We start from the raw sequence: 13802 nt of genomic DNA, 5'->3' as shown, positions 1-13802 counted from the left end.
GATGCAACTCCATTCAGAGATGCAACAAGCTGCCCGACTGAACCACTGGTCTCCATTTAACCTACCTCACAAGGTTGTTGTGAGGCTTAAAACCCACTCTGTTCTTCTTAGAGGAAGGGAACATTATAAATGTAACTCATTTCATACAAAGATAAAAATCAACATTTGGGCAATGAACATCCCATACCCTCCAACATTTCTCCAATGAAAATAGGGACATCCTTTGCAATAATAATAATGTTATTATCTATACCCTGTCCATCTGACTGGGTTTCCTCAGCCACTCTGGGCGGCTTCCAACATATATAAAAACCTAATACTGTAAAACATTAAACATTATGGCTTGGGGGTCGGATAACTCCACACCTTCCAACATTTCTCCAATGAAAATAGGCATGTCCTAAGGAAAAGCGGGACATTCTGGGATCAGATCAGAAACCACAATGGCTGCTGTAAATGCAGGACTGTCCCTGGATAATAGGGGCACTTGGAGGGTCTGAAATCCTTCCCACAAAATGGAAGAAGATCTGGAAGGTAGAAAAACCTAACAGCACTGCCCATCTAATCCAGCCCACTGCTCTTGCAGAAGTCAGCCAGATACCCATGGGAAGCCCATAAGGTTAGCCTGAGTGCAAAACCACTCTCCACACTTAAGATTCCCAGATACTGCTGTTTATTTTTATTTATTTATTTTTTAAATATATTTTTATTAAAGATTTCTTAGTTTACAAAAACATGTGCATTGTCTCCTTTTTCAAGGTGTGTTTTCTACAGATCAGTTTCATTTGTTGTGAGACATCAGTGTTACATACAGTGTTAGGTTAGGAAGAAAAGGGGGAGGGGGATTGGGTGGCAATGCTTCTATTCTTCTACTTAGTGTATGTGTGGAGTTTTGTGTCAGCGTCATTTGTGTGTGTTCTCTTACTATTCACTTGTTGTATTTCTTGGGTGGTGAGAGAGGCTGGAGGTAGCCTAGAGTGTGGTTGGTTGTCTTTGACTGGCTGTAGTAAAAATTGTTTTTGAGAGCTCACAACCCACCTACTCTCAGCAGCCAGAAGCATCATAGCCAGACACTGGAGAGACCTGTCAGGAGTAAGCATGGACCAATGGTATCAAATAGTATGGGAAACAGCCTTATTAGAAAAAAAAACTGACCAATAAACTGAAACTGACCTGGGGACAAATAGAAGACGACGCCTTCACCCCAGTATGATTTCCCTTTATCACACACACAGCCCAACAAGACAACAACAAAAATCCGCTGACAACATACGAATCAATCTGGCTAACCAGATACTGGTACAGTGGTACCTCGGGTTACAGATGCTTTAGGTTACAGATGCTTCAGGTTCCAGACTCCACTAACCCAGAAATAGTACCTCGGGTTAAGAACTTCGCTTCAGGATGAGAACAGAAATTGCATGGCGGCAGCGGGAGGCCCCATTAGCTAAAGTGTTACCTCAGGTTAAGAACAGTTTCAGGTTCAGAACAGACCTCCAGAACGAATTAAGTCCTTAACCTGAGGTACCACTGTATTTAGATGCATATTTCCTCCAACAGCTCAAATAAAATGTAGCCATCCTGTGGCTAGTAGCCATTGACCTCCAACAAATTGGCACAGCCCCCTTTTAAAGCCATCAATATACATCATGGGAACAAAGTGTACAGTTTCCTCTTTGCAACGTCTGAAGAAAATTCTCCCTCAGTCCTGAATCTTCAAAGGTTCAGCTTCGTTGGATGGCCCCGAGTTCCAGCATGACGAAAGAAAGCAGGAGAAACTCCCCCCTGTTTGTTTTCCTCCATTCCATTTCACACAGCTCGACCAGGTCTCCTCTGACCTGCCTTCTCTCTAAACTGAAAAAACACGCAGAGATCCAGCCATACCGCTCACAGTCTGCTCTCTCTCTCTCTCCTTCGCTTGCCTGATGCCCCTGGAGGAACGTGGGTTTAGGGGCCGGGGAGGGAGCTGCCCGCCCCCCCCTCACCTCATCTCCTTTGCCCATTCCGGTTTGCAAAACTGACAGCTTAAATCTCATCAAGAGCAGAAAATACATTAGCCAGCAGGGGGTCATGATGGGGAGAGGAGGGGTGTACCTGGGAATTCAAAGTCTTGATTTAATCCACTGCCCTCTCTCCGCCTGATGGTAATGAAGTCTAAGTCACAGGTCTGCATTTAAAGGGGAATTGGGCAGTGTTTTCCTCTCAGAGGACTGTGCCCCTTCACACAGCACCACTGTTAAGAGATCAGTGTTTAGAGAGCTGCTGGGCAGTGGAACACACTCCCTCGAAAGGCGCTGGACGCTCCTTCAATGGAGGTTTATAAGCAGAGGTTGGGTGGCCATCTATCAGGGTCTGTAAGAATGTAAGGAGGACCTGGCTGATGGATCAGTCTGAAGGCCCATCTGGTCCAGCATCCTTCTCTTGCAGTGGCCAAATAGAGGCCCCAATGGGAAGCCCACAAGCAGGGCCGAAGCCCAACAGTAACTCTCCCCATAATTCCCAGCAAGAGATATTCAGAGCCATGCTGCCTCTGACAGTGAAGGCAGAGCCTCATAGCCTCATTCTCCATGAATTGGTCAAATCCTCCAAATGAGCAGCCATCAGCACACCTTATGGGATCACGTTCCATAGTTCAACTGTGTGAAGAAGGACTTCCTTTAGTTTGTCCTAATGCTTCTGCACACGTCACAATGGCTATGCCCGGCCTCCGTGGTTGAAGGCAGCAGGCCTCTGAACAGATCCTCCAAGTGCCCCTGTTTTCCAGGGACAGTCTCAGATTTACAGCAGCCCTCCCAATTTGATCCTGGAATATCTGGCTTTTACTTAGCACGTCCTTATTTTAATCAGAGAAATAAAAGTTGGAGAGTATGGGGTTATGCGACTCCTGAGCCAAGGAGATGAGTAACTTCTAAACAACCTTTAGAAGACATCTGAGGGCAGCCCTGTATAGGGAAGGGTTTTTTAAAAAATAATAATAATGTTTAATTATGTTTTCATATATGTTGGAAGCCACCCACTACTACTACTACTACTACTACTACTACCACTACTACTACTACTACTACTACTACTGTTATTATGGAATAGGACGTTCCTGTTTTCATTAAGAAATGTTGGAGGGTATGCTCTGGTATGCACTTGCTGTAAACTGCAGGAGGGGAGAGTTGCTGTTGCACCCTGGTCCCGCTTGTGGGCTTCTCAAATAGGCATCTGGTTGGCCACTGTGAGAACAGGATGCTGGACTAGATGGGCCCCTTTGGCCTGATCCAGCAGGGATTCTCTTCCTATTTTCTCACTTGGAATTTGGAGGTAATTTTTAAAAAGAGAGCAAGACTATCTGAATAATAATAATAATAATAATAATTTATACCCCGCCCATCTGGCTGGGCTTCCCCAGCCACTCTGGGCAGCTTCCATCAAAATATTAAAATACAGTAATGCATCAAACATTAAAAGCTTCCCTAAACAGGGCTGCCTTCAGATGTCTTCTAAAAGTCTGGTAGTTGTTGTTCTCTTTGACATCGGGTGGGAGGGCGTTCCACAGGGCAGGTGCCACTGCCAAGAAAACCTCTGCCTGGTTCCCTGTAACTTAGGTTCCCTGTAACTTAGAAGGCCCTTGGTGCTGGACCTCAGTGTCCGGGTAGACATTAAGAAATGTCACCACTCCCAGACGTTCAGAACCGGCAGGCTCCAAGCCAGACTGTCACTGTCAAACAGCAACTTTGCTCTGCAATGGTTTGTGGAAAGGCAGGGGATGAGGGGGTGGAAAGCCTGGTAGAAGAGAGGGCTGTCGTTGCAGATTCCTTGATCCCAGTGATATTTGCTCTGCATCATTTCATTAAAGGTTGGCTTGTTGTGTGGTGTGCGGCTTGACATCGTCATACAATTGCTGAAAAACACTCTTCTGTCTGGAGGGTTAAGTGGGTAACAGAAAAGCCGACCGTTTTCAGACCCACCTGCTAAACCACGCTGAATACTGAAGTGCCGGAAGGGTGGAGTTCATAAGCAATTTGGCCACTGCAAGATGCACAGATTCCAGCTACATTTGCAGCAGGAAGAAAGAGGCATGTTTGCTCAGGCCCATCAGCAGGGATAGGGCATTGCAAGGAGTGGGGGATACCAATTTTTGGACAATCAAAAGTGCAAATGTATGGACTTTTGGGAGTGGGAGATTTAAAGACAGTTCTTTTTACCTGGTGGCTGATAGATATTGGCTGCAGCTCCCTTGAAATTTGGAACTGCAAGGGTATGCGATTGGTTTTACATGTTTGGGGATGTGCTGCGATTCCTGCATTGCAGGGGGTTAGACTAGATGACTCTTGAGGTCCTCTTCCAGCGCCTACGATTCTGTGTTGTAAATCAGGTACGGGGAATCTTCAGCCCTCCAGGCATTGCTGAACTACAACTCCCAGCAAGTATGGCCGACTTCTCAAAGTTGACCCCTGAAAGGGGAAGGAGGAGGGGGTCTGCTTTCTGAAGCACTTAAAGGTCTAGAAACTGGAAGGAAGGAAGCTAAATACTGGGAAGGGGCCAGGAGCAGCCCGGGATTGGAGTCCTGGCGGCACAGGCGTTGGCAAAAGGAAAACTTGGCTGCTCCTTCCTCTGGGCTCCCTTTACAGCCTTCTGCTGCTCCTCTTGCAACTTTGGTAGCTTGTCTTAATTGAGGCACTCTCTGTACTGACTTAATGGGAAAGGCAGATGGATCAAGAGAAGGAGCAAAGAGAGAGAGACAAATGGAGCGATATGGGTTGGGAGGCAAATAAGGAGTCATCGGAAGCCCGATAAGCAAGCCTGACAGAGAGTAAAAGAGATGTCCTGAAAGCACCTCTTCACTGCTAAGTCCACAGCCTTTATCCATACCTGACAGTGGAGATGAGACAAGAGCTGGGCTATATATTCCATGAAAAGTAACCCCCGTTCAGCAATTTTTCAAGGGGTGCTGTGGAAAGGGGTAAGTGCTGGCCCATTCAGAGTAAGGGCAGTGTTAACCCAAGAAGAACCACTTCCTCTCTCTCTCTCTCTCTCTCTCTCTCTCTCTCTCTCTCTACTGGCTATGTGACTTCATCACATAGCCAAAGTCAATTGGTAGTCCCGCATCATCTTATTTTATTTTTAATATTTACAAATAGCTTGATCCACTTGGTCTCTAAGCGGTGTGTGAAATATACTGAATGTTAGTCCTGCTCCAAGTGCACTCATTGTCTTTCACAAAGTTGGCCAACTTCAACCCACCATTTTCAATCAATCTACTCTGAGCTTAATTAGATACAACCTACTGTGGCTGGAAACAAACCCCTCACAAACCAATTAAAAATAAATCTGCATTAAAACCACCATCATTAAGTACAGCAGCAGCATCAATAAAAACTTTGAAACAAATCAAGGCAGCTAAATTGTGTGTCCTCTGGACAGGCTTGTTGAAAATGCCACCTCCTGAAAACTTTTCTAAAACAATTGGGGGGGGGGGCTGCCTGGTGTCAGTAAGCAGGGCATTGCAGAGCAGAAGTGCTGTCCATGTGGCCCCTGATTGGCTGAGATGACACTGCCTGGAAGATGCACACACCCCTCAAAATAAAATGGTGAGGAAGCAGCAGTTGGTGTGGCCCCTGATTGGCTGAAATCACACTGCGATCCTCGATTGGCTGGAATCACAAACCCTGGAAGATGTACACACCCCTCCAAGTAAAATGGTACGGAAGCAGCAGTCTGCATGGCCCCCAATTGGCTGGAATCACACTGTGATCCCTGATTGGCTGGAATCACACTGCCTGAAGATGACCACACCCCTCCAAATTAAAAATGGTGCAGAAGCAGCAGCCATCAACCAAACAGGAAAGGGGTTGGGACATTCCCCCCCCCCATAAATTAGCATTCACTCTGGACTGATTTAGAAAGCATGGCCCCATCACATAGATATAGAAGTGGAAGAGGCAGTCCTCTTTTGGAGGACAGAGCTATCCTAGGCCTGTCTCATCCACAATTGCCCTCAACCTCAGGACCTAGCCAAGAAACAAGCCCATGTCGCTGCTATTCTCTCCCTCGTTTCAGATCCTTCTCCTAGAGTCAATACAGACTGAATGTGACCTTGTTCTTTCTCCCACAGAAAGGACAAGAGCCCTTCAGAATCCCATTGGCTCCAGTGCTTTGTTTTCTGCCTCGGTGGTTTAGATGTTTTGTTCTAGGGTTTTTTGGGTTTTTTCCCCTGAAGGCTTTTGGAGACGTGCCAAGAGGAACTTGCTGGAACATTCCACAGTACAGAACGGCAACAGAGGGTGGGGAGAGACACAGCTTTACAGAAGTCTAGACCCTTCTATCTAGCCTGGAAAAGCTATGTGGAACAGGAGAGGCAATCTGATGGCCTTAGGGTGCAGTTGGACTCCAGTTACCATGATGCCTGGCCACTGGCCATTCTGACCAGGGATGATGGGACTTGTAGTCTAACCACTCCTGGAGAGCACTAGGCTCTTCCACCCTAAATAGCAATGAGGGGGAATTCAATTCCATTGGCAGTTGAAATCAATCCTGCCTCATTTTTCATTTCCCAAAAGGATAATGAGGACCAAAATCCAGGCACCCTCTGAAATTTGTGCTTCTGCAAATATTGCAGTGTTGTTCTATGGCGAAGTGCAAAAGCAACTTGTGCATGTATGTCACGGTGCATATATTAATGAAAACAATGGCAAGGAAATGTTTTATATTAGGGGGAAACATGATTTGCAAAAACTGTATATATTAGGCAAAATTGCATACCAATAAATAAATAAATAAGTGTGTATCTAAGGAGAAATTCACACTAAAATGCTAAATTTTCACTACTAACTTTTTTAAAGAAAAAGGGGGGGAAATCACAACCCGATGGGGAAATGACTGAACTGCAGCAAAATGAAAAACCAAAATTGATGGATTTGCCCAGCTCTATCTGCTGTGTTACAGAAAGGGAGGCAGGTTGCTATTGTGTCTTCCCTGGGGGGTTGCCAGAGGCCACGGGGGATAAACAGGAGACTCGGCTAGAAAGATCTTTGGCCCAACCCATCAGTCCGCCTTCATCTGTGCTTAAGAACAGAGCTAAGCCCAGTGGCCTTGATGCAAGATGGATTCCAGAGCTCTAAGGCATTTAAGTTCACCTGTCCGCCAAGGTGCTCAGGTTGGTTCATGTGGTCCTCCCCAACAACCCTGTGAAGTAGGTTAGACTGAAAAGGCAGAAACAACTTTCCTATGTGTAGAAATTAAACAAGTGATGTTGCCAAGTTGTCTTCCACTCTCAAGCTCCCTCAGCTTAGATGACAGGAAACAATAACAGCACAACAGGCAGAAAATCAACAGGTGACATTCTGTTACAGTCCCACACCACAGAAAGCCAGGTCTGTTTAACTTCTGCTCATTCTATGACCGCTAAGGGCAACATGCTGGGAAGGAATGACAAAGGGGGATCTGTTTTGAATAACCGGTAACATTTGTGTGGTTGGACTAGATCCCTTCCAACTCTACAGTTCTGTGATTTTATATAAATGCATTTCATGCACCAGTAGCGTTTAACCAAACCAGTCCGGTAAGGAGTGTCCCTGAACCCACTTCCTAGTATTTCCACTAATGAGGAAAAAGAAACTGGGGTGATTGACATATACTTGGGCAAATATTTCATTCTCCTTTAGTCAACTGCTTTAAATACGTTAAAGCTATAAAACGATACCCACTTGGTTTAGGAGTTAAGTCCCACTGGGCCCCGCACGGCTTACTTGTGAGTAGGCATGTATAGATCATACTGAAGGTAGTCTTAAAATTATTGGGTCAACCTACATTTTGTGCATTGCACTTTCATGCCCCTTGCCCTGCAGTGGATTAAGTGGTACTCCTACTCAGAGTAGACCTAATGGAAATGATTAACGCGGCTCCACTCATTTCAGTGGGTCCACTCTGTTCAAATGCAGATACAGCCCTCAGACTTCCACATACATATGCAACACAAAATTCCCAATGGCCACGTTGTACACTCTGCATGTTCCAAAAACAGTGAGGATTAAAGGACTGATACCATCACTGTATATTTTGAATGCAAATAACAACATGTGCCCAGATAACTACCTGTGATCATATTATTATTTTCTACCCATCCTTTCCTCTGTATCAGGGGCAGGGAACCTGTCACCCTTCATATGTGGACTCCAGCTCCCATCAGCCTCAGCCAGTATGGATGATGGGAGTTGGGAGTCTAACCACATTGGGAGGGGAACCCTTGCCATAAAGCACCATGAGTCAGGTGACACCTCCACTTGCAACCTCTGTGTGTGACATGAGAGCAAGTCTTGAGGGAGGGCTGCAGCTCAGTAGGAGGGCATGTGCCTTTGCACACAGAAGGTCCTGAGTTCAATCCATGCCATTCTACAGGTAGGGCTCTTGGGAGAGTCCCCTAGTCTGAAATCCTGGAGAGCAGTAGCCTGTCGGTGTGGACCAAACGGGTCTCCAGGTGTTTTTCTCATCATCCCTGACCACTGGTCCTGCTAGCTAGGGATGGTGGGAGTTGTGGTCCAAAAACAGTTGGAGATCCATTTTTGAGAAACCCTGATGTAGGCAATACAGAGCTACCAAGTCGGTAGCTTCCTATACTCCCATGTCCTATGCATAAAAAGGATCCCACCCATGACAAATGGAGTCCACCAGCAACACACTGATTCTTGCCAGATGTTCCTCTCCCTTACACCCCCTTTCCTTGTCCCAGACTAGCTTCCCAGAACAGTTTTATTCAGCTACTGGTGGGCCACCCCTGTGTTCTGTGTTGGGTCGGTTCCCTGTTGCGCAAACCTAATTCAGCAAAGTGGACTCAGCTGCACTCACAGCAGTCTGTCCTGACAATCTTAAACAAGATGGGCCAGTGGTCTGCTTCATTAGCTTCCTGGATAGCTCAGTCAGTAGAGCATGAGACTCTTATTCTCAGGGTTGTGGGTTTGAGCCCCATGTTGGGCAAAAGCTACCGGCATTGCAGGGGGTTGGACTAGATGACTCTCAGGGTTCCTTCCAACTCTGCAATTCTATGATTCTATAAAGCAGCTTCCTATGCTGGCAGACCAAGAATGCTTAAAGATGGACTGGTTTGGGCTGGCAGGCAGGCATCTAGTTATGATCAACTATGGAGCTTTCTGCAACAAGATGTGGCAACGGCCACAACAGGCCTGGGTGGCTTTAAGAGATGATTAGATGCATGCATGGAGTATATAGCTCCCAGTGGCTACTAGCAATGGTGGGGCAGTGTCCTGTCTCCAGGACCAGAGACAGCGTTGTCTCTGAAGATCAGTCCCTGGGGAAGAACAGCAGTTGAAGGTTGGTGGTAGGCATCTCAGAGGGATCTGATCACTGTGGGTCAATAGTTTGCAGGACTAGATAGGCCTTGGGTCCAATCCAGCAGGGCTCTTATTGGGTACTTGGGAGGAGGTTGGGGGGAGCAAAAACAAGGAACAGTTCTAAGAACCCTGCACTGCCAGAAAATCTTGGACTGCATCCCAAAGAGGACATTGTAGGCTTGCTAGCTGCCCCATCAAACATGACACCCCTCCCTTAAAAAATTGATTTTTGAAGGCCATCAGCATTTCTAGCATACTGCTGGGCAGATGATGGATGGCAATCCATCCCAACCAGCTGGAGAGAGAAGGGGACGGTTGGCATCGAACGGGCACTCTGCATCACCTAAATCAGTCAACAGCAGAAGCAGGCTGTTCTCTTCTGCAGTCCCAGAGTGCAAGCTGGCCAGATGCTCCCGCTTTTAGCAACCTGACGCCCCCCACCCCCCACAGTCCAAACCAGTAGGGAGCTATTAAGGATGTACTCAGAGGTGGGGGGGGAGGCCCTCCCTCTCTGACCTACATAACCGCAACACCCTCCGCTCAGCACAGCAGCACCACAAATGAAGCGCCTTCTCCCCTCCCATTTCTGGGGTGTGGGTGTGCAGCTTGCAGCCCCTCCTAAAGACCAGCCCCTCGAACACTTCATCCCCCACCACCCGACCCACACAGCCAGCAAAGAACCTGCAGAAATAGCTCTTCATCTCTGTGCAGGCAGCTTTTCCAAGTTGGTCAAGCTCAGAATCCAACAGGGGAAGCTCAGTTCTCTCGTGCTCTCCAGCTGCCTAGTTGTTGCAATGTGGAATATTCTTTTTTTCCTCCAAGCTTCCGTACTGTTCTGCCTCGGCCTTCACTGCCAGTGTATTTGTGTGTGTGGTGTTGTTGTTTTTTTTAAAAAATGCTTGTAATGTTACAAAACAACAAACCGCCCAACTGAAGCCATATGCACCTTTGCAAGGAGACTCCTACGTCCCACTGTTATGGTCATTAATGCCTACTCCTACTTTTGCAACATGCCATCGCTGCCTTTGCCCAGAACGGCAACAAGACAATAGATAAACGCCCTTGTTAGCGCCCCGCGCTCCCGCCTCCGCCCAGTCAAGACCGACTGCCTTCCCGAGAGCTTCCAAAGGCAACGGCTCTACTTTCCCAGATGCACGGATGATGCGAAGCAGCGGCGGGCGCGATCGATGCCTGGGTGGGATGGAAGCCATGTGCTCTTATTTATTATTGCCTGGCCCCTCCCAGGCCGGTCCCCCGCCCTAGTGTCCCCTGTCACTGCAATATCCGAGCTTCCAACTCCGTGGACGCCACTGCGGCCAGACTTCAAGGAGGGGGCAGAGTAGTTATTGTGATTAAAAAAAAAAATGATGGAGAAATTGGCTCAGCCACCTCCTTGCACAAGAATGTGCTGCTCGCCCACCCAAACAAAGCCAGCGACGCGACCTGCAGGCGGCCCTGCCGGGTGCCAAGCCCACGCCGCCTTGGCAAGAGGAGGCTAGCGGAGCCGGTGCCATCGCCCTCTGCCCCTCGCCTTGCCAGCCTTGCGTCTGTTGCTGCGGCAGCGTCCCTAGCCAGCCAGGCAGCCAGCCCCACTCGGCTTGTTGATGTTGCTGGCAAGGCGAAGTACCCACCCACCCAGCATCGCCTCCTTTCTTCCGCCACCCACCTGCCCCTCCCCGCTCTTAAGCGCCCGCTCACTCCCAATGTGGGTGTGTTTGCATACATTAGATCTGGCAGCGTTCCTGCAGCTTTGCCACCCCACCCCAGACACATCAACACAGCAGTCTGGGCGGCTGCCATCCCCTCTTATTCCCCACACAGCTCCCAGCCACCCTTCTCTCCCCCCCCCCGAAAAACAGACTAGGGACCCCTTTGGCTTCCAGGGTGTCCCGGCCAACCGCTTTGCCCCGTTATTGGACAAGGATGGGGACATCCCTTCCAACGCCCTTTTAAAACAGGTGGGCCGCCCATTAAACGGGCCATCCGTTCATCCCAGGAGATTGGCTTTTATGGTGCGAGAATATCCCTTTTACCGAGAGAGGGAGGAAGGAAATCAGGCAGGTTGCATTCGATGGGGGGGGCACCCCTTCTCTCGAAAGAGCCAGGCGATTGGCACATTTTGGCACACTGGAGTCGGGAGACTGGCACATTTTATCGCACGCTCCCAGAAAAGGACGAGGGACCGTCTTTTGTGGGATAGCGAAAACCAGCAGCCTCGATTGTCTTAAACGCGGAAACCCACCGTGACAAAAAAATAAAATAAATAAACACCCCGCAGCCCCACAAGCCACAACGGACGGTGCGGCGCTTTCGAGATAAATAAATAAAAATGATGCGCATCTATAGGTTCCCACCGCAGCCCCGAGCCACGGAACGCGATCCCCAAAGACCCTCTTGGCTGTTTAACCCTTGCCATCCCGGACCTTCCTTTGTTTCTCTCCCCGCGCCTTAAATATATATATATATATATCCAACACAATAATACACATCGATGCCTTATCGCCCACCACCACATCCTCAATCTGCTCTCCCCCCCCCCCTTTTAAAATAAAAGGGATGCCTCTTGCTAGGCAGAAACTCACGATCGTGAGACAGGTTCCCTTGGCTGGCGGCGATCAGGAAAGACCCCAGGAGGATTAAGACGTTGCAAGCCGGAGAGAGCATCTTGGGGAGGGTGGGGGGTCCCGGTGGTTGCCTTCGGGGGGAGGGAGGGGGAGGAAGAGGGAAGAGGAAGGCAGGAAGGCGAAGGGGGAGAGGAGGGGAAATCGTCTTCTTCCTGGGTTTCTAGCAAACTTAAAGTCCTTCCCCCTCCCCACTGGGGGAAAAAGGGGGGAAATCAACGCTGGCGCGCTGCCTCTTTAATTCTCCCCGGTGGATCCCTCTGTCTCGCTCTCTCTCTGGATCCAAACCGCAGTGGCACAAACCCCAGGCGCGGAGAGAGGCGGGCGGGCGAGCGAGGGGCCAGGCAAAATAGATGCTGCTGTATTGACTAAAGAGGGAGAGAAGGGATGCGGCAGTAGCTGGGATTAAATAGAGCACCAGGGCGAGACCATTCGGCCTCGGAGGAGGGGGGAGGACGAGGAAAGACGGGAGGGAGAGAGAGGAGAGGAGAGGTAGGAAAGAGGAGAGGGGAGGGGAGACGCCAGCCTCCCCTCCCTTACCCCACCCCCTATACCAGTACAAATTTAGGAGGGGTTGGGGGGGGGCTTGGAATGGAACTGGAGAGAGGGGTCAGGAGCTTGCAATGTTTTGCACCGGTTTCACCCCTCCCAGTTTCAGAGCTTCCTCCCTGCAGGCAGGTCTAGCTGGGTACCCACATTCTCTCTTGTTGTCCTCCCCGTTCCCCCTCCCCCCTTTTAGAGGAGAGTTGGTGCAGTCCAGATGGCTCCATTCCCCCGAGGGAGTGGAATGCTGTTGCTGATATCGGGGCTGCTGCTGCTGATCCCCTCCAGGGCTGGATATTGGAAAAGCAGCCCTCCCCGTCGTCCAAAAAGGGTGGGGGGAGCCCGAGGGGAGCTCTTGGCCTGACCCCTGGGCGGCTGGCCACCTTGATGGCAAAGGACAAAGAAAGCCACTTAGATCTGACCATAGGAGCCAACTCCTAGGCGCCGAGGGGTCTTCGCCCCCCAATAAAATATGTAAGGGGCCCGGGCCCCCAAAGTTGATAGTGTGAGTGCGTGCACCGTGCCATGTAATCGATTATGCTGGGTGGGGTTTATCTCCCCCACCCCAATATTTTATTCAGGTTGGCACCCTGGATCCGACCCTCTTCAGGCTGGAAGGTGCGACGTGTGGCCAGATTGAACCCACTAATTTGAAGCCAAGCTGAGGAAGGGTGTGTGTGTGTGTTGGACTACAATTCCCATCATCCCTGGCCATTGCCCATGCTGGCTGGGGCTGCTGGGAGTTGGAGTTTAGCAGGATCTGACTGCCCACAGGTCCCTCATTCCCGGGTGCAGAAAACATTGCCTTCAGGAGCAGGGCCGGGCTTGCCTTAGGGCAAGGAGGTTATTTGTCCCAGGTGTCAAAACCAAGAGTCAAGTAGGGCTTGTTGCCAGATTAGCTGCAGCTGGACTCACCGAGGCTCAGTCTGAACTGGGTTGAGAGGCCTGGATTCAGCCCTTGAACACCGACAGCCTGACCCTGAGTGTGTTTGCTGGAAAGTAAGCTCCCACTGTGTGGCATACAGTGCATCAGAGGTAGTAGGGCTGGAGGGGAAAGACATCAGTCTGAAACTCTGAACAGCTGCTGCTCATCAATGTAGACACTGTTGAACTCAATTGGACCGGTGGTTTGGCTCAGTATAAGGCAGCTTGCAGTTTTTCTAAGTGTCTTCCTGTTCCATCCTTCTCCTACACTGGAGATGCAGGCCAAGAAATACAGTAGGAACCAGGGCAGGGCTATGTAAAAATCAGGAAGGAGGTGCCTCTACTATATGCAGACCTTAAGAGTTTGGGGGCTTCAACT

At 49.3% G+C, this 13802-nt stretch overlaps 1 protein-coding gene across 4 annotated transcripts in view; it reads right to left on the bottom strand.

The window, feature by feature from the left end:
* The window catches only part of CADM3 (cell adhesion molecule 3), a 99712-nt gene extending 87366 nt beyond the window's left edge, over window positions 1–12346 (bottom strand). For 3 of the 4 annotated variants that reach the window (XM_083716332.1, XM_083716333.1, XM_083716334.1), the window contains exon 1: window positions 11918–12346. In XM_083716332.1, the coding sequence (XP_083572458.1) occupies window positions 11918–11999 (82 nt within the window). In that variant the 5' untranslated portion in view covers window positions 12000–12346. The remainder of the gene's footprint in view (window positions 1–11917) is intronic. The other variant, XM_083716335.1, reaches the window with a different exon arrangement.
* Window positions 12347–13802: the final 1456 nt, after the last annotated feature.

The sequence above is a fragment of the Podarcis gaigeae genome (genome assembly GCF_964106915.1).
Source record: "Podarcis gaigeae genome assembly, chromosome: 16".
NCBI classification, from domain to species: domain Eukaryota; kingdom Metazoa; phylum Chordata; class Lepidosauria; order Squamata; family Lacertidae; genus Podarcis; species Podarcis gaigeae.
This window is presented reverse-complemented; position numbering and strand designations above follow the sequence as displayed.